Here is a 20,720-nt window from a genome sequence, read left to right as displayed (position 1 = left end):
AGCAAAAAGCACGAGGAAAACCAAGCTGTTCAAGAGCTGCACAGGAGAGTTACAAAGGGAGAAAATAGAACACATACACTTGATAGATCATAAGACCTCACAGAATTTTTTTTTTTGAAGTGAGGAATACAGAAGAGCACAATTCAGATACAGGAACGATTAATCCAAGATTAAGGAAAACTGTCTAAACAGTTTATCTCCCAGTAATAAGAAGGCGTCACAGTTTAGGAACCCCGTGAATGGAGCAATTGTTTAAACACAAGGAAAAAATGCCGGCATCCAGTAGAGATGAAATGAGCATTTGAGTAAAATGAAGGAGCAATTTAAAAGCTTTTGAGAAAAATCAATAGAATGCCAGGGAAGAGCAGGCTTTTTGAGCATTGATGGGCCCCTAAAGCTCTTCATACATTGTTACTGAGTTTAGCAGCAGGGAAAAGAAAATTACACAGTTTGCAAGGGTAGGCGGGAATCGATACTGTAGTTAGTAAAGAGATGCTATTTCACATCTGAGTGGCCAGCGGCCTGCCTTCACCAGCCTGTCCTGATACCTGTTTGTTAACAAGTCACTAAGGGCTGAAAAACCAGATACTCTTCAGGGCTGACACAAAAAATAGGCACTTAATTTGCTCCTGTGTGTGAACTGTGGGAAAAGGATGAACGCTGCAGATTAGCGGGTCAGGCTAATCCCAAGTGATTCACAGTTCCAGGACTGAAGACCCCAAAGCACCTCTCTGTGGACATTAGCCAGAGTTTAACATTTTGTACTAAGATAATAAATGATCCATAATAACAATGACAGTGCTGTCCAAACACAGTCATTAGTACACAAAACATATGACCTCTATCTAACTGTTTCCCCCTTTTTAATCACACAAAGACAGAAATAAATCTACCATCCAGCAGGAAGGAGATGCAAGAATAATTTTGATACAATTTAACCATAATACTGATCCCCAAATTTAAGTGGTTTTTTCCAGATTTTTCAAACTGTTTGATTGACTACATTAATGATGTTGTCAATCAAAAAATTCTTGACTGTCCAGTAGGTTCCCAGTTGTGTATTTCCCACAGCAGCACTGCTCAGAATTGCTTCAAGACCTTTGTAATAAAAAAAAACCCAAACCAAATACCACTGAAAACTAACCAACACACCCCTCCAGACCACAAGCCTCAAAACAAGCAAAAAAGAAATTAAAATGTTGATGAAAATACTCTGAAGCAGATATAAAAATAGCAAGGCAGAACAAAAAATGAAGCGGATAGAAGTATTTAGTGACATCTGGTATATGTATGGCTATAGAAACATGGAGGATTTTGTCCAAATTGAGTGCCACAGCTTGTGCAGCATGTCCCCAGCCAGATGGGATGGACCTTTGTGTGACATTTCAGCTTAACAACCACACTCAGTAACACAAGGAGCAATGCCAACACTGGTTTGGGACTAACAGACACATCCTTGTGGACCAGAGGTGAGAAGCCTCTAACAACACTGACACTGTAATAAAAATAAATACTATGTCTAGCCTCAAGCAGTGGCAATTTCACAGGAAAAAAAAAATCAATATTTTTGAGTCCAAGTGATTTTTATACCAGAATATTAGTTTCCAGTTTGAAATTTCAACAACACCTATCAGTTTAATTTGCTAGTTTGAGTTTGTCATAACTAGGCTGGGAACTTTCCTTTTTAACACAACATCCACACTCCTATCCTGGTTTCCCTGTGACAGTCCAACAGTGTGTGTGCTGCTGGCTGGATTCCAGTTTAGAGCACTTCCTCTGCCTGGACAGGGATGGAAACTACCTGCAAATGGAGCACTTTGACACCTGCAAATACCAGAAGGTGCTCAGCAATTGCTGCACTGCTGGGCTGCTGTAATCACCAAGCACTGCCACTCAGAGATGGTCACACAAGTATTAAGGACACTGGGTGGGTCAATTCTGTGTTTAAATGCACATTCATCCCACACAGATCTTTCTGAATACAGATTTCTGTTTTGAATATGGGTAACTGCTCCTCAGGCTCTCAAGAGGTTTCATTAAAAGTTCAGTAGCTTCATTAACAATATGCATAACAGTCAAACACCAAGTCAGTCAAACCTGAAGAGAGAACTCCTGCAAGGGAGTACTGTACATAATACCAAAATGCTAATGCCTATGGGTAAGTTTAATTAGAATCCAGAATACTCACCTACAATAAATAGCTCAAACCAGAGAAAACGAAGACCTGCTGAGGGAAGCTAGGTTAAAGAAAAGCTGTCCCCTCCAATTACCCACTGTGTCTTTGCTGGATAGATCCCTCTCTCCCATCTTCCTCTGCAGTCCATCAGCTGCCAGTAGCTTCCTGCCTGTATTCCACCTGTCCATCACTAACAGGGTTTAGTTGTACTGTTGCAAGAAAGCCTTTTATTCCCCTTGGAAGTCTTCCTGCCTGGGTACTTATTGCCTGCATTTCTCATCTACCAGTCCAGAGCTGAACCTTGGCTAAAAATGCCCAAATTACCTTGGGAAAGAAGGAGCCCTCCCCTCCACACCTGAAGGATGCAAGAAGAAGGACAATAGTTTTGTTGCCCATTCCCAATTATTTTAAAACAAAAATCCAGCACACCCTCCCAAAACTGGTGGTAACACAGTGATCCTAATAATATTATCATTATATTGCATAAATCACAACTGCCAGGGACCAGCAAGATAAGACATCTTTGCAAAAGCATAGACCAGGTACTGCCAAGCACTTCCCAAGGAACAGGTCCAACCATCCATAAAAATGTTCCTTAAGAACAAAGACTATAACTGGTCTGTCTGAGCAGTGTTGGGAACATTTCAAAAGCCACTGGAAATAAAGCACAGATGCAATGTTAATGTTATTCTGTCTACACATGTCCATATTTATCACATAAGCAAGAACCACTGCAAACGAGCTGTAATTTAAAATCAATAGGAATGCAAATGCAAATGGGAGAATGTGCTTAGGAGCAGAACAGGTAACAGGTATTTCCCCCCTCTGCCTAGTATTTTATTTTTATTCTTATTTTTCAAGATGCTATGCTGACACAGACCTGGCTGGGCTGCTTGCTTCTCAAATTTCATCTTTTCCTCTCTGGCTCTGTCCTCTGCATTTACAGGAATCCCAGAGTCATCCCGAGGAATTATCTTTCCATGGAAAGGGCACTTGAGAAAGAAATATGGGGAAAGAAAAAAAATTTCACAGTTTTTGAATGAAAAGAAAATGTTTACCTTTTATTCAACACAGTTTAAAGGTGGAAACTGGAGCAACAAAACTACATTTGACTCCCAGTCCTCTTTAGAAAACATCAGAATCCTATAAACATAATGTGTTTAATATATTCAGAATGTCAAATGTCTCTTTTTGAAACAAAGAGACAATTTCAAGAGACCAGGTAGGACATCCTAGCAAGGCTGGAACTAGGGCACCAATGCTGCATCATATATTGTTTTTTATGCTATATCCCTATCCTGTAACAATCCTATTAAAAGTACTTAAGTTTTAGATCCTTCAATCTCAGATAATAATGGAAGAACAGAGATACTAGAACCAAGTATTTAGGCAAAGTAGTTCTGCTCAACAGTGCTCATAATTTGAGGCTGTGTAGAGTTTAGCTTTCATAAAACTTAATTTGTAAATAAAATTTCTTTGCCCCTCAAACATGTAAGTTTCTAGAAACAGTTAATACCAAATATGCCTCTGAGTAAAAATTTTCAGCAAAGAACTATCTCTGCCTTACTGCCAGGTATTCACACATCACAGCAATAAATAAAATCCAGATAACCTACAATGAACGCCAAAAAAATTTGACAGTTCTTTAAATGTTTACAGCTTCTTTACCAAAAGGATGTTTCCCTTACAAAGCACAAATTAACAATGAACTTCCCCAACACAATGTCATTCCACTCCCTTGAGCTATACTTAGAATGTGAAATGAATTTTTATGTCAGTTTTAAGGAGACCTTCTCCATACAGCAGAGACCCTGCACGTGCTGTAACTCAGAGCCTACCTTGATCCGATCTTGCCTTTCACACAGACTTCCATCAGGCATGGGAGCTCGACATTTATGTTTCACTGGCTCAAACTTGCCAGCAAATGTTATATACCTGGTTTTTAACATTTCTGTTATTTCTTTATTTTCCACCTCTTCCTCTACCTCACTGGGTGCCCAAAATCGATGCTCAGAGGTAAATCTGCGAAAACAACAAATGAAAATTATTCACATACAAAATCATCACACATTAAAACACATTCTCAACCTGTGCTAAACTCATTTGTGAAAGGAAGGGAATTACTAGTGATTTAAAAACCCCTAGGAATCTACCAGTCTTTCTTATGGCTCCTGTATTATGAAGATATTTTTAAAATACACCAAAGCCTGTCTAGTATTGATTTCCTGTTTAACCTGCTAAGCTATTACAAATCTTAGCTTTAGTTCATGATCTGACATTCAGAGTCAGTTATCCAATTTCTAGATTCAGTGAATAACTTTGTAATTCTGTGCTTAACATTGTTCATAACAAAATACTTCTATGATTAAGCACAGATCAAGGAGGAAACAGTTTGATCTTAACGTGGCTGATCTCATTCCTGATAGCTGGACTCCTGCAGCAGCAGTGAAGCAGAAGCTGGAATCAGACGATTTTGCACTAAACTGAGACCATGGGAAAGAGAAAACAATCAGCTGAGCCTTACACAGATTCTTTCTTCCAGATTCTCCTACACAGTGTCCATAAATCTGAGAAATTAGCAGGTGTTCCTCTAGGAAATTAAGCTAACCCATTGAAAAGCTATTTTAAAATTAGAGACCTTACCAACATTTACAGACAGACAGGCAAACAAAGATTTTCTCAACACCATTAATATAATTTCATATAATTATTCACATTATTTCAGCCAACAGTCTGTAGTGAAAAACAGGCAACCCCAGAGAGCAATTACCTGACTCATTTTAATTACTAATCTTAGGAGACAATGACTATCCCTCTGATGGTAAATGTTTCTTTCTCTTAATCATGAAATGAAATTAGGGTAACCAACCTAAGCTTAGGTATCTGATTTTAAGATTTGTGAAGTTAACAACAACAATCCCACCCAAAATTTAAGGAAATATGAAGTTAAAGAGGAAAAAAATACAGCTCAACTAAGGGAAAAAAAATTGCAGCCTGCATGTCTGCTGCTCATGACAAGCAAGATGAAGATACCTAGATAACAGATGTCTCGATAAGGACATAAAACTCCTAAAGGAACCCTACAGTCCCTTTCTTCCACATAGTGCTTCGACCCAATCAGTTCCAGAGTTACTTGAGAGGATTTTCTCTGTCCATATCCAATTCCTCTCACTCTAAAATCCTTGGGTGTCATTCCTGCTTTGCTTTCTGTGCACTGCAGAGCCACACATGGACACTGGCTTCACTCATCACACCAGTCACAGTTGGGCAAAGCACATATGCCAATACTTGAAAGAATTACTTTAAAGGGCCTGAAAAGTTTTGATTAATTTTATCTGACCAAGTTTTCAGCAGATGATGGGGGGAAAAAAAAGTAGAGGAAAATATCTGACCATAGCAACCTACAACATATCTATGTGCTGGTTTTAATGCAATAGTTGGGCATTTAAACCATGTGAAGAGGTTAGAACTAGGTAAAAAAGGGATTAAGGAAAATCTGAAACATCTCTGTGATTTGCCATCATCACAAAAATGTTCAGCAAAATTCTTGTTAAACAGATTGATTCCACCTGTAACTTCTCCATCAAATACACTGCACTAGTGCCAGAGAAATGCTAACCTGCCATAAAGTACAAATAATTTCTTTGGGTAAATTAGGGGATAAAGGCAAAGGAGTTCCAGTGGAAGCTAGTTCAACAATAAACATCGTAATGTATTTCCACAGTTTTTGGTTAAACAAAATATTTTAAATTACACACTTCTGCAAAAGGTAGCAAAAAAACCCCAAAAGCCCTGAGAGTATTTCTAAAAAATAAATACTATTTCAGCCCAATATTTGAACAGTACAGTATTTTAGCTCCAGAAATTATGTGGCAAGCTTATACAATAGAGAGTAAATAAAATAATGACATCAATTTCTTATTTGCTTATTTTAATGCAATGCTGAAAGCAAAACTGACTAGCAGCTCTGTGTCACTAACCTGAAGCCACATGGAGGGGAAAGCATTCCTAAAAAAGGCACCATACAGGATTCCCACATTCACGACAATCTTACAGAATGTCTTAGTAAAATTCTAGTGTCCTTTGGTGGTCTGAACTCCCCTCACCCTCTCAATTATCAAATTACAGTCACATGAGAATGAAGAAGCATTTAACAACTGCGCATGTCAACCCCTCCAGTTAGGAAATAATTCTATTTAACAATTTCTCTGTCTCCCTTCCCCTAAATATGCACCTAACAAATGTCAAGAATATTAAAATTATGTTTTGCCCCGTGTATCATTGACCAGTACTTGGGAACTGAATTTAAAATAGCCTGATTCCTACAAATATATTAACACATATTACTGTTTATTACAAGCATATTTTCTCCCAACATGACTTAGAAGCAGGTGAGAGAACAAAGCAGTGGCAGCTCCCAAAGTTTTCTGATTTCTTGTTGTAGGTTAAGCAACATTACAAACATGCAGATGCTTGTTTGAAAAAATGATGCATGTGACAAGTAAAACCTGTTTGTAAGATGGATCAGAAAAGGAACAGATAATCAACTAAAAGATGAAGAAGATCAACAACTCACTCACATTTAGAGTGCTCCTAATCCAGGTAAATAACAGAGGCTTTAATGGCAATGGCACAAAAATACATGAGGAGGAAGAGGAATAAAAGACAAGTAATGGTTAACTGAAATCTAAGAGAAACCTCCCGGAGAACTGCTGCACTCTTTCAAGGAATTTATATCATCTTAATTTCTAATCTGAGAGGAAGCTTATAAAAACATTGTATAAATATAAATTCTAACCCTAGATGCTTACAGAGATCCTGAAGCAAAATGGGCTAATTCAGACATGCTAGTCACAGTCAGTGCTGCACCAGCTATTTCACTCTGCTCCTCAGAGTGAGCAGACTTAATTCAGGGAGGAGAGCAGATGAGCCTGGAAGGTCCATGCTATCCAAAACAAGTCTGTTAAGCTGACATAGCAGATTCTACACAATTCAACACTGTGCAGCACACACTACCTTCTGCCCCCCCTGAAAAAACCCAACAAAACTTCTTTAGAAAATCTTCCTGGTGGCTACATTCTCGCTGTTAAAATCTCAATTTATTGTAAATGCTGTGATTAAGTAAATGCACTGCTAAATAAAATGGAAACACTCTTCCCCTTCAGATTTTAAAAATTCAAATTCCATACACATCCCACATGTGTTGTCTATTTTTCAGATTGCTTTCTTCTCCTAAAAATCTTACAGAGCAAGTTTGAGTGCATACAGAAATGCTGAAGGAGTTGACTGATAACTACTTTAATTTTTCAGTAAGTCTATTTTATGCCTGGGGTCAATGGTATTGTGTGTGCAGTTACTTAAATTATCTTTAGTTAGATTGGCACATCTGTAGTTATAGACTGTATGGTTCAGAAGTGTGCCCTCTATTTTATTGGGAAGCATAAAAATAAAACAGTGCAGCACGAGGCAGACAGGCAGTGAAATATGCTTCTGATTTCACTTATGACTTGAATAACTCATTTGCAATGTAAAATAAGGCCTTACTACCTTTTTGGCATTATCACAGACAAATGCTTCTTAAAGCCCTGCTGAAAATCTCTTCACAGGCTTAGAAGAACCTATACCACAGGAGATGGAATCCAAAGCCTGCAGTGACTGTGGTGAAGCACTTTTATGCATCAAATTGCTTCAGTTTACAGTAATTTAACAGATATTCAGCATTTTTCAAAATCAGGTGCAGGGGCAACGATTTCCTCTTGTTCCTTTCTGCCAACATTGTTTTAGAACTGTGACTACACGCTGAGGTTTTTTGTTTGTTTTAGTAAGAAAACAAACTAAGTTAAAGTAATACTGCTAAGAATATAATAGCTTAATTTGCAACCCAGCCAGTCGGTGATTTTTGCCCTTTTCAAGCCAGGTATGGTACACACTGATACCAAAGTTCTGGTGAACTTAAACAAAATTTATATTTACTTTGAAACCCAACTTTCATTTAAATATAGTAAAAAGGGCTTTAAAACTGACTGCTAGAAACACATTCTGATGTGTACCTTCCACCTCTTCTCCCCAGCAGTGCTAAAGCTTTCCTTGAATCAGCAGTGCTTCATGAAACCCAAAACCTCCCAGACAGCAATGGAAAGTGAAAGATCCAAATCCAAATCCTGTAACTGCCACCTTTCTCTCGTGTGACTGAATAAGCCTAGCAGTTTCCTCAGTTACCAACAAAAACACTTCCCCAGCCTTTCTCCTACCTTGCCTGCTACTTATTTAGATCCTAAAGTCTCCAGCTCAGGGAATGTCTACCACACACTTGGCAGAGCCCTTGGCATAATGAGGTACCAGCTTAAATTGGAGTAACTGATGCCATGCTGCAAACATAAAAAGAGCAGAAAAAAAAGTGCTTTGAAGCATCAAAGGATATTTAATTAGTATCACATCTTCTCAAAACAAATAACATTTAAAGGTAGAATTTCTGACTTTGTTTATGGGTCCTACAACACAAGGTAAAGAAGAAAAGTAATTATCAAAAGAAATAGCAGTCACCCCACTGCATGACCTCTGAGTACAAGTAAATCTATCTATTTATTTAATTTGTCTTAAAAGAAAAAGAGCATTACTTGAGAATCTTCCCAGCACCTGGCTGATCCTCTCCCCAGTAGTGAAGATCTAATCCAAAAGGCATGAGGGGAGCTTTAGCTCTTTCTTCTAGTTTTCTTCTTTTACTGTCAGGATCTTCCAAGTTTGCTGTCTCAGAAGCTGCAGGTTCACTGGAGAAAATTGATGAGAAGTCAATACAGAACAACAATGACCACAACAACTTTTCCTTTTTCTTTTTGTTTTCATTAGATTTTTTTTATACCAACACTAATATTACCTTACAGGTACAACTATAACTACTTTTCAAGGTTGTCCCTTTTTTTCTTTAAAGGAAGACATTAAGACACAACACCACACACACTGCAGCTCACAGCATGTTCAGCTAGGGCTGGTTAACACACATCACACTGTGGGGGCAGAAACCCAGAGATCTGATGGGGGCACAGTGGATCATGCATACTGCACTCCCACAGGAGCCACAGATGTGGAACTGGAAATATCAAATTCATTCCAGTTTGCTAGGTTTTGGGGGCCTTCCTGGCCCACACAGAAGAGTCTTTCCAGGAACATGTCACTAAACAACGACCCCAGCATTATCCACAAATCACAGCCAAATGCTAGGCAAGGCTGGAGTTTCACCAAACTTTGAACAGGATTGATAAAGTATGTCTTTGGAAGCTATGTAACATCTCCAGGCAGCACTGACAGCATAAGTCACAGGGAACAAAGAGATATTGAAACTATTTGCTAACTGAACATTAGGACACACTGTTCAGCTACAAACAAAATTTACCCAAATAAATGGGGTGGGGGGTGTTGGTAGCAAAGAAGGGGACAGTGAATTTTCATAAAGGCCATTTACACCAAATAAGACTCCTTAAGATCCTGGTGCAATCACCAACAAAATCCCAAACACTAAACAATGAACGTAACTTCAAAACAAGATCAAGCCAGCCTTGTCAGCTTGCCTGGTTCACAAATGCTTTTCTGTGTGCTGTCATGACTAATGAACACAAGAGCAAGAGGTTTGCACAGGAATTAAAGCAAAGATGACCTGGCGTGAGGAGATGGCAGCTTTGGGAGTTTGTCCCTGAGGAGTTTCAGGGTGGCAGCTGCACAGGTTGGATCGAGCTCATCCTCGTTCCCTTTGAGCCGAGTGTGGCACCTCAGTGGGGCTGCTCCTGCTGATGCCTTCACCACTGGGGCTTTTGGAGGGGACTGGGGCTCAAGTCCTGCAAAAAAACCCTTGATGTTTAGGAGTGATTCACTTCTCCCACCCTCACAGTCCACCCAACCAGCTCAGGGTGCGGACTACATCTTCCTGCTCTCGGTTTGTGTCAGACATCAATCCCACCCAGAGTGAAACAGAATTATTTAGAGCACATTCGTCTTCCACAGATACTAAACCACACAATTTGCCAGGAGGAAATATCTAAGTGCTGGCAGAAGAAGAAAGTACAGCCAGAGTCTGTCCCAGAGACAGGAAATGCCTGAGCTGCACCTGAGGAACTGCAAGGCAGTACCAGGCACTGATGCTCAGCACCAGCAGCGCAGTGCTGGGGTAACTTTAATTACTTTATACAGCCACATTAGAGACTCAGCATGGACTGCAAGGATGCAATTAGATAGGCTGAGCTGTTAGACAGCACCTGCCTCTGCTTGCTGAGCTGGAGGAGCAACTCCATTAGCCAGTAGTAGCTACAAGAACTTTTCAGCCAATGACAGCTACAATTGGAAAAATATGATTCCTCACACCAACATGATCTGTCCCCTCAGAAAGCCTTTTTATGAAATAATTTATTGAAATGCAAGGTCTCATCCCTCGAGAAAATCCCTAAATTTTATACAAGAAGTCATAGTTTCACAGCAAATTATCTGAGCCTTCTTATGAAAATAATTAACGTTTATCTAAAATGTATTGGCCATTACTTAATTGTAACTTTTAATCTTTTTCCCAATTCTAACCAGCCCTGAAAGCTGCATTCAGAAGTATTCTTGCTTTGCTGGTCATTAAATGCTAGTCATTTTACATATCATACATTAAATGCATCAGTAAATATATTAAGTAGAAAAGGAAAAGCTAATGTTTTATCTGTGGCCAGCCATCTGAGTAGGAAATTGCAAGACCCACAGTGGCAGGGAGGCTTGGTACACAAAATATTTTTATTTGAGAGAATAATGTATTTTCCATGAACAAAATTAGAACAATTTGCTGTGACCCATCTCACCACATTATAAGGTCTCCCAGTAATTCATGCTGACCTCGACTGGTTTGCACCACTCATTCCCTTTCAGCCATGGGGTGTGAGTGCACAGATGGTACTGCCTGACCAGAACCACGGGCCAAGATGCTGAGGTGGCAACCTCTGAGATCCAGCCCTGGAAATGCACTTTGCAAACACCTGCATCAGGAGCTGAGTCCTGGTGCAGGGAGCACCACCCAAACCTGGTTTCCAAACTCAGGGCACTGACAAGGACACCTGTTTAACCCAATTCCTGGACAGCCTCTCCCCAGAGACACCAACCACCCTCATTCAAAATCCAGAGTCCATCCTGGTGCTGAGCACACCTGGCACTGCTGCTCCCTCACTCACTCCTGCCCACACTACACACTAACAGAAGCTATGAACACTCTACATTCTCCTAAGTCAACAAGCCTATAAACAACACTATAAAAAAAAAAAAAAAAAAAACCAAACAAAAAAACCCTGAAAAAAACCCACCCAAAATATTTAAAGTTCCAATCTCTGAACTAGAAAACTGTCTGCAGAAGGACCAGGAATAAAGAAAATGATAAATAAATACAATAGGAATGGATTTAAGCAGATATCTAGGTTAAATAGCAGAAGAAATTATTTCATTACACTTATTAAGCTGTGGACTTGTTCAAGAGGGAGAATGGTGCCTCCACAAAAATGTGCTTTTAAACAGCACTTCAGTGAAATAATAATGCAGGAACTTTGAATTTATGTCTCTGGAAAGGGGGCAGGGCAGGGCTCCATCTCAGTTCAGGTCACAGGCTAGAGAGGGAAAATGCCTTTCTCAGGTGCTTTAATCAAAGTGAAACAGAATTAACCAAAAACATTGCTGTTACCACACTTTAGATTCATCAGTATTTGGAGAAGTAAACTTCCTTTAATGACAGAAACAGTTACAAACAGGGCCTTTGGCCCTTCTCAGTCAACTTGGTTAAGAATATGTCATAAACTATCTGTAATGCAGAATTGCTCAGGCTATATTTAGCACTTAAACTGCCTTCTTTTTCCATTTTTTTAAAAGGAAACTTTCTGAAAAGCATTATTTAAAGTAAGTAGTTTGAGAGCACTTGTACTATTTACGAATAGTAAAAAAAAAAATGCAGAAGATAGCAGCTTTGTTTCACTCACCACACCTCTCATCTTCAGAGAAAATATGTGCTATGTATTAGAAGTTCCCAGAAAACCCTATTTTTCCCATTTCTTTTCCTATGGTGTTTACACGATTGCTTGCTCACAACACTGGCTTGGTTGAGGAGGAGGGGAACAGCAGAGACAAGCAGTCAGCAACAGACAGGAAAGGCAAGAGAGATAAATGGACAATGTGACATTTAGACAGATAAAAATCACATCTGGAAGATCAATATAGGAATTCTTAAGAGTTACAAGAGCAAAATATTTTCTCATTGATTTCTTATTTTAAACTATTAACAGAAAAATGGCTAAAAATAGATAACACTAAGACATCAGTAACATCACCTCCACTGTGGAGTTTTTAAAAAGTATTTATGTATGAAAGCAGGTTTTGCTAACTAGATAAAGACAAGAGTGACCAGGCAGACAGCCCCAGCTAAATGGTGTCCAATGTCAGGGTGGGGTTGCTTTGTTTTTGTTTTAAAACATAGATGGATTAAGTACAGCTTTTAAAGTAAAATTCCTCTCCAGAATTCTGCTGTTCTGTGTGGTTTGTTTAACAAGTACAGTACTGGGTTCAAACTGTGCCAATAGCAGCTTTGAGAAAGAATCATAAAAGTGTTTAAATCCCCCTTTTTGTTTAAATTGACCAAATGGCACCTATTGCCTGAAGCAATAAAGTAGCCCATGTCCACAAGATAAATCTATAGCAGGAAAGAGAGAGGCTGGGGTTTCAGCTGAAGTTAGGCTGCTGAATGCTGACATTATTGATTTTAGCTAGTTCAGCTGGCCTTGTAATTAAAATGTAAATTTGAGAAAGAGATTATGTCCTGACAGAAATGGTGGGATTAGGGGGAGATAAAAGCCCCTCAGTGAAAATTCAGAGAAAAAGCAAGCCCAGGTTTCCTCAGCTGTGTGGATTTAGACCAAATCAAGCTACTTCAGATTCACTGAAGTTTAATTGAAAAAACAGAGATAGAATATAAACAAGTATTATGGACTTCACCTTTACTGAAAAAAAAATTAATAATTTCTGCTCCCCATTTGTTGAATCTTAGTCAAGCCAAGTGGATGTGATTTAAAATAGACACTGTCCCAGGTTGTCAGGAAAATCCAGCAGTTCAGGTCCAGTATGTCCCCTCTCACTCCACTGTGCTCACAATGAAAATGCCTGCTGGTATTTTACTCAGGAAGCACAAGAAGCCTTGGACTTTGCAAAGCTTCCCAGTATTTTGAATGTAGTTATGAAGGTAATTATGTTTCATTTATGTGAAATCTTGGAATCCTTCTTTCAAAATTCAAATTAAAGAAAAAGGATAACTAGGGTAGCTAAGGAGAAGAGTTCACTAACATTACATAAACACTTACTTTGGGTTACTGGAATTACAGAATATGTTGATATAATGTTACCTCTCATTAATTAACCCTACTTACTACTGCTTTACAATCATAGCTAAGAACCAGAAAAAGACACAAATATACAGCATTTATATCAAGCCCTTTCTATGCCTTACACCCTCACCTTTTAAGCTTCTTCCTTATGATTTTGCATCCCCTGGCCATTGCACAGACCCTCTGAGGGATACTGCTGTGGCAAACTACTTGAAAGTGTACCAGCATCTTGTGCAGTGAGTATTAATTTCCAAGAACTTTAGCAGAAATCAAGTATATCTCATAATCTGTTAAATTTTTTGGGAATTTTTTATGTACATAGAAGAACCTCTCCTGAGAACGAGGAAAGTTTCCATGACCAGCAGATCAGGGTGCATCAGAATTATCTACAGTCAATACTTCTACTTGGATGTTGAAGTATTTTGTTGGAAGGGATGATCATGTTTTTTCATAAATGTGAAAAGTTGATCTTTATTCCAAATACTGCATTACAAACAGTTTTACTCATTTATTGTCCTAAGTGTGGCTAGGTCTCTGTAGGTTTGAGCTGTGCTAAAAGAGGTTCACGTTGGATGTTAGGAAAAATTTCTTCACTGAAAAGAAGAGTTAAACACTGTAAGAGCTCCCTGGGAAGTACTGAAGTCACCATCCCTGAAGCATTCAAAAATGAGTAGATTTGTGGTTTAGTGGGCATGACAGTACTCAAAGGTTGTACTTGATGATTTTAGAGGTTTTTCCAATCTTAAAGATGATTCTGTGATTCCATACAGGACTTGTGTTTGTGCATATACAGGTATATCAAAACACACTAATATAAAGAGGCAATCTCGTTTGTAAATGTATAATTAAATACTTCTACAGTTTTATATCCCAAGAGAAATGGAGACCAAACATGCATTTGATTACAGAAATTCTGGTCTGGGTTTTTAACTTCAATGCTGAATATCAGTATTCAATGCATTTATGATAAATCAACACAAGCTATTTACATCATGTAACAACTACATCTTTTCTACTGATTTCTTTTTTAAAGGATTTATAGTATTATTAATAGAAAACTTATTCTAGATACTAGATTTGTCAGGCTGAGAAAAATTTAGGAAAAGGAACCCGAATTTCAAAGAGGTAAATAAGTAATTCTGCCTAACACCCCCCCTGTAAAGCCTGATATGCTTTTTCCCTTTAGACAAGTCAGGCAAAAGCCTTATTTAGCTTAGACAGTGTAATTCAGAGTCTCAAACTCAGCCCCTGACAATGGTGCTTTACACACCTGGAGTTTGCATGTTTGTTTCTGCTGAGGTCTGCACTGAGGTGTTTGTCCACATAAAACTGCTCTCCACATCCTTCACATGCAGGGACAATTCCCTCAGAAGTTCCTGAGGTATGAAGACCAGACAAATCAAACCTGACTGAAAAGCTGGACCCAGACAAACTGAGAAGTCACTGCAGTAAGGAAGGAAAATGCCTAGGTATAGTTTTTAATTTCCATCTAGCCAGCACAGGAGTGTCTGTTCAAGGATTCAACAGCAGCCACTTAACACACAGAGAAGTATGACTGAGATACCATCAGTCTGGGGACACCTAACCCAGAAAAAGCACATCATATTGCGAGGAAGAGAGGGAAGAATTTCAGAAATGGACAGAAGTAACTCTTGGGAACTGTAGCTTTGATTCCCATATGAAAGAAATCTCAAGCAGACTCCAAGATGCAATGTGAACCTGTATAATAGCTATCAGAGACCTAAAGACATTCAGCTTAAGGCTCAAATATAAGAGAAATAATCTTATTAACCAGAGTAGAAATAAAGGTTTGTGATGGCACAGTCATTCCTAATATAACTTTGGATAAAGATGAAACTTGATAAGCAGCAGACTGCTTCCATGCTGACAGTCCCAAGACAGATGGGTTCCTCCATCACCTGTAAAACAGCACCAGGACTCCCCTGTCCCCAAAGCACTATTGCATGGGTAAGTAATGCTTGCAACGAGACAGACAAGAACTGCCAGCTAAAGTGGTGCTTTGGACTAGAGCTGAGAACTGCTCCATTTTGTGTGGGAAAGCACATCCCTCATAAGAGATCACTTCCCATGTGGGTCAGAGCTCAGCTGCAAGCCAGGCCAAGACCACCAAGGGCAGGCAGGGATCTCTCATTCTTTGACATCAGCCCAAAATCCTGTTCTATGGGACAAGAGCAGTGTCAGGGCTGCACGGTTCCATCCCTTACCTCATCCACCCTAAGGTTTTATACCAATGGAACCAAGAACTGACCAGCATGTGGCTGGAATGTGGAGAATCTCCTGAAGAAAGATTTTACTTCCCCCAAAAGTTTTCCTTTAAATGAATAATGGCTCCATTTTCCAGGGCTGAGCAATGCCAGCCATACAAGGGCAGGTCACTCATCAGTGCTATCAGCAACATCAGTGCCCAGTGGTGAGATCTGAGCAACTGTATGAAAATTATTTCCAGTGGTGTTTCTTTTTCAGCCAAATATTCCTCTTCAGCACCACAGTGTATTTGAAATGACCCTGTGATCCCACAGGAGAGCTGGCCTCGTGTCAGCTGCAGACATCAGATGCAAGTGTAAATAAGGATTATACAAATGGGAGGTCATTAAAATTCTGGTAATGCTAATTTGGCATGACACCTCTAATGGGTTATATCTTCACACTTCAATTATCTAATCACCTAAATTCTTTTAACAAATTTACATTTCATTTTATACATCAAGATTCAAATCGACTTGTTCAATCCTACGTCCACACAAACTGCACCCATGCTCAATTCAATTTCTATATTTAATATCATCACAAATTTTGAGACTGTAGTTATTAACCACATAAACACACAGATGATACAACTGCACATGTCTATGTACTTATGCACAGAACTTGTCCTTCTAAATAAAATTTCCTTTTTAACAAGTTTTCAGTTCTCAGGAAAAACACAAAATTTACCTTGTTGGTAGGACACATCTTTGTGAGAGAAATGAAAGGAAATAAAGTGACATTTAAATCAATAATTTACATGTCATGTTTCAATCCATTTCCACAGTCGTGTTTTACAGCTTTGTTTTCTGGTTTACTGTATCAAGTTAATCTGGCTTGTTCAGGAAAAGTAACAACAAAAGGAAAAATAGCTTTTAACCATTCATACTTTCCACATAACACTGGGATTTTATTTTACGTGGGAGGTTTAATGTTCCAGTTAGAACATTCCACTCATGCAGACTTTCATTTTCTAAGCTGTGATTTTCAGGAATTCTGAGTTATTTTCAGACCATTTTCTAAACTGGGAACTAACATAATAGTTTTAAATGGCAGTAAGTAAAGCTGAGTGTCTTCAGAAGCATCAGAAATGATTACTTTCTTTCAAAATGTTATTTTTTAATGAACACATCAGATAAAGAACATCTAAGTGTGACCATTAGCTCCTACATAACCACAGGTACACAAAATGAGAGGTTTTGTTTTCTGATTGATTGACTTCTTCACTATAATGTATTTTCCTATCAGCAATAGTTTAAATACAAATTGGGAATTTCTTAATCCATTTTGATTTTTAAAATATCCCTGAGTAGATAGCAGGGTTGTTCTTTTATCCTTCCCTGTAAGAGGGAATTCAAATAGCAGCCAAGTATTTGTGATACAAAGGGTGGTAAGATGCTTTATTTTGGAAAAATGTGTGTCCATGAGGAAGATGGGATAAGAGGGAAGAGGTGAATACATTTCATTTCCAGTGGAAGCTGGCAAGTACAAACAGAACTTTTGCATGTTAGAATTACTTAGGCTGCTGCTAAAAATGAAAAAACAAGTTCCAGGTGGTAGCTGCAGCCTGACTTTTATGAGGTAAACTGCAGAAATGGGAAAAATAAGCATCAACAGGACTGATAAAGCCACAGCAACAGCACCAATCTTACACAAATACTCATGGACTTGCAGAAGCAAGACATGCTTAGAAGTTTTTTAACTTAAAGCTTTCTGATGGCAGCTACCCTTCTCCACAATATACTGAAATCTTGGGAGTCCTCAAATATACTGAGTTACACAGAAGTAAAGCTGCAGATTTACTAAGCAAGAGGGACAAAGGACAAGGAGCAATGCACTGAAACTAAGATGAACTTTCTTCAGTAACACCACTCTCAATTTCACAAGAACACAAGTAAGTATAACTTCATTTAAAAATTATCTACTTTTACTAAGAATGCAAAATTATAGTTTGTCATCTGGTATGTGCTCTGTGGCTGTATTCTGCACTTGAAGGCTGATCTGCATTTAAAATCTTCTGGCAGCAACACCTGAACAAAAAGAGCCACCCTGCAGAGCTCTAGGCTGGCCATTCCATGGGAGGAAGGGGCTGTGCATATCCAGCTGCTACTGATGATGGAACAGCCCCTTACCCCAGACTGGCACCAGCATTTATGACATTCAGGCTCACTGCCAACCTCACCTGGCCATCCCTTCACTCCCAGTGTGTGCTCTGCACCCCTACAAGCACACAGGGTGCTGCTCCTGGCTCTGAGCTCCTGAGGAATGGAATGGAATGGAATGGAATGGAATGGAATGGAATGGAATGGAATGGAATGGAATGGAATGGAATGGAATGGAATGGAATGGAATGGAATGGAATGGAATGGAATGGAATGGAATGGAGTAAGCTGTGGAAGATGATGTGTGCTCTGCACCCCTACAAGCACACAGGGTGCTGCTCCTGGCTCTGAGCTCCTGAGGAAGATGATGGAATGGAATAAGCTGCTCGTCTCAGTTGCTCCTGCCCCTGAAAGTGTTTGTTTATCCAGAGCCAACCACTGCTCTGGTGTCCATGTAAGGACTTCCTAGAGCAGGCAGAGATTACCCACGCTGCTGATCACTTTATTACTTCAGCATGGCTGTTTGTTTACCTTGGTGCAGCAGTAACACACAGGGATAAAGCTTGTCACAGCTGGGCAAACTCACCATATTCCTTCCGCAGGTGGTCTGGAATGTGGGGCTCATAACCTTCCTTCTCAGGGACCTCCACAAACTCATCTTCATCCTCATCCTCGTCATCATCATCCGAGGCTTTCATCTACAGAGATATTTTTGTTGGGGTTATTTTCTCTTTATTTCCATGTGAAGACTGTTTTTCATTTCCCTTCACACTGAAAATATTTTGCAAACATCCTGATAGCCCTACTGAGACTTCTCTATGTCAAAAGTATTTCCCTAATTATGTATTTAATCTTTATCTAAGATTAGGCTTTTGCTTAACATTTTATCTCTAAAGCCATTCTCTATCCTAAGGGCTTCCTTAAAGCCCCTTTTATCCAGTAAAACACATGCACTTGGTGAAGTCTGACAAAGTGTGAAGCTATAAAATAAGACCAAAAAATCTTAAAATAACATCAAGATTTTGCCTTTATGAGCAAATTACAGCCTTAACTCTTCTCATTTTGATGATTTTACTCATTTACCAGCGCCCAATCTGTGGCATGTTAAATGGTATCACAAATTGTTTAAGAGTTCAAAACCAGAGCAGGCAAACAGGAGGGAAGCTGATGAATGGGCAAGCTAAAAGTGACCCCAGTAAGAATATTCAGATCTGTATGCTACAGTGGTTCATTGTGTTTCTTCACAATGGCCCTAAGAATAATTTCACACATTCATTTCTTAAGTGATTTGGTACATTCCAACCATTTACACCACCAGACAGCACACACTACTCTGATAAAGACCAACAAAACAGGATTTTCCTAAATGTGCACTTGGTCTGTCTTGCAGTCTGAAATTGAGGATCTGTGAGTAGGTGAAACAAAAAAAGGAGTTCCAACTAACCAGTGTAATTCATCCACATAAGTGGCTTCCCTGTGTATAATTTTAGCTAGCAACTGCTGTGTATGTGCCATCAAATCTATACTTCTTCTAAGCTTGTTCCATATCTGAAAATGATTTTTATTTCTAAATTGCACATAAGCTAAAAGAATCTGTGTCACCAGAATGGCCTGTACTATCAGAGCTTTAAAAAGGCAAATGCCAACTGTCCTAAAAAGGCAACAATGATGGAGACTTTAAGCTTTATTTCCTTTGTCCATGTTCAGAGTCACCTCATTCCCAACAACACAATTAGCACTTTATTATTGTATGTTTGCCATGTGCTTTTACAAGAAAACAGTAAAAGGCATCCACTAAATCCAACCTCAGCACAGGCTATCACTTCTTCCACTTCATTGCAGCAACCCAATTGACAAGGAATAGCATAATTTTCACTATTTTCAGCTGTGTTCTTTACTTCTACTAGTGCACCTGGCTTCTGTTAATATTCATACCAACTACTCATTGTTACAAGCACCAGAGCATACTGCAGGTTTTGCCTGCAGCAGAATTTCCCCAATCTAATTCACTACTCTAATCTTGTGTCACAGCTGAGTTCCTTTAATCATACATATACTCTGAAGCCAAAAATCCAGCAGCTAACCTTGGTTTATCAAATGTGGTTAAAAAATTAAAATAAATAATAACTTGAAAAAAACCCAGTATTTCTTTTTGGTCATAATTAATTGTAAGCTGGACTGTATTAACTTCTAACAAAGAATGTTAATTGCTATTAATACAAAGACATACATTAACACATAATGAATGGATGGTAAAAGTTAGAAGTAAAATTCTACAAGCAGGACATCATTATAATTTTCATGTTCAGGTTCCATTTCTTACCTAGCTATTAAAAAAAGATTTAATCAGGATAAAATTTCTCATAGACGATCTCAGTCTGCAACTTTGTGTAATAATGTACAAACTGACTAACTTTCACATCATAAAAAGGGAAAGTAAATTCAGTGTATTCCCTTTGTTTTGACTCAGTCTGTAAACAAATAAACAGCAACAGGTTTAAGGAACAGAGAAATAGTGTTAGACAACAAGAGGACAAAAGTTATCAGTCCAGCCTGATAACTTAACTTAAATTGCCAGATTATACCTAAAATAGCAGGGATACAATATCAGTACTTCCTTGCATGTCATATCTGAGAGACTAGAGGGAAAGCAGAGTACTATCTTTAATTGAAATTTCACCTAATTTGTTCATATCACGGGAAGCACATATCTCTCTGTATGGTAATATTCTAAAATTCAGTGGATCTCACTAATCCTCCACCTGAAAACTGCACTGGAAGCAACTTTCTGTATTACCT

At 38.8% G+C, this 20,720-nt stretch overlaps 1 protein-coding gene across 1 annotated transcript in view; it reads right to left on the bottom strand.

The window, feature by feature from the left end:
• UVSSA (UV stimulated scaffold protein A) overlaps positions 1 to 20,720 on the bottom strand; it is a 44,543-nt gene that overhangs the window by 4,907 nt on the left and 18,916 nt on the right. The window contains exons 7-11 of the mRNA XM_058024340.1: positions 18,508 to 18,619; positions 9,828 to 10,005; positions 8,794 to 8,943; positions 4,015 to 4,198; positions 3,057 to 3,168 (exon numbers count right to left, since the gene is read on the bottom strand). Coding sequence (XP_057880323.1) covers positions 3,057 to 3,168; positions 4,015 to 4,198; positions 8,794 to 8,943; positions 9,828 to 10,005; positions 18,508 to 18,619 — 736 coding nt within the window. The remainder of the gene's footprint in view (positions 1 to 3,056; positions 3,169 to 4,014; positions 4,199 to 8,793; positions 8,944 to 9,827; positions 10,006 to 18,507; positions 18,620 to 20,720) is intronic.

This window comes from Melospiza georgiana, chromosome 5 (genome assembly GCF_028018845.1).
Source record: "Melospiza georgiana isolate bMelGeo1 chromosome 5, bMelGeo1.pri, whole genome shotgun sequence".
Taxonomy (NCBI): domain Eukaryota; kingdom Metazoa; phylum Chordata; class Aves; order Passeriformes; family Passerellidae; genus Melospiza; species Melospiza georgiana.
This window is presented reverse-complemented; position numbering and strand designations above follow the sequence as displayed.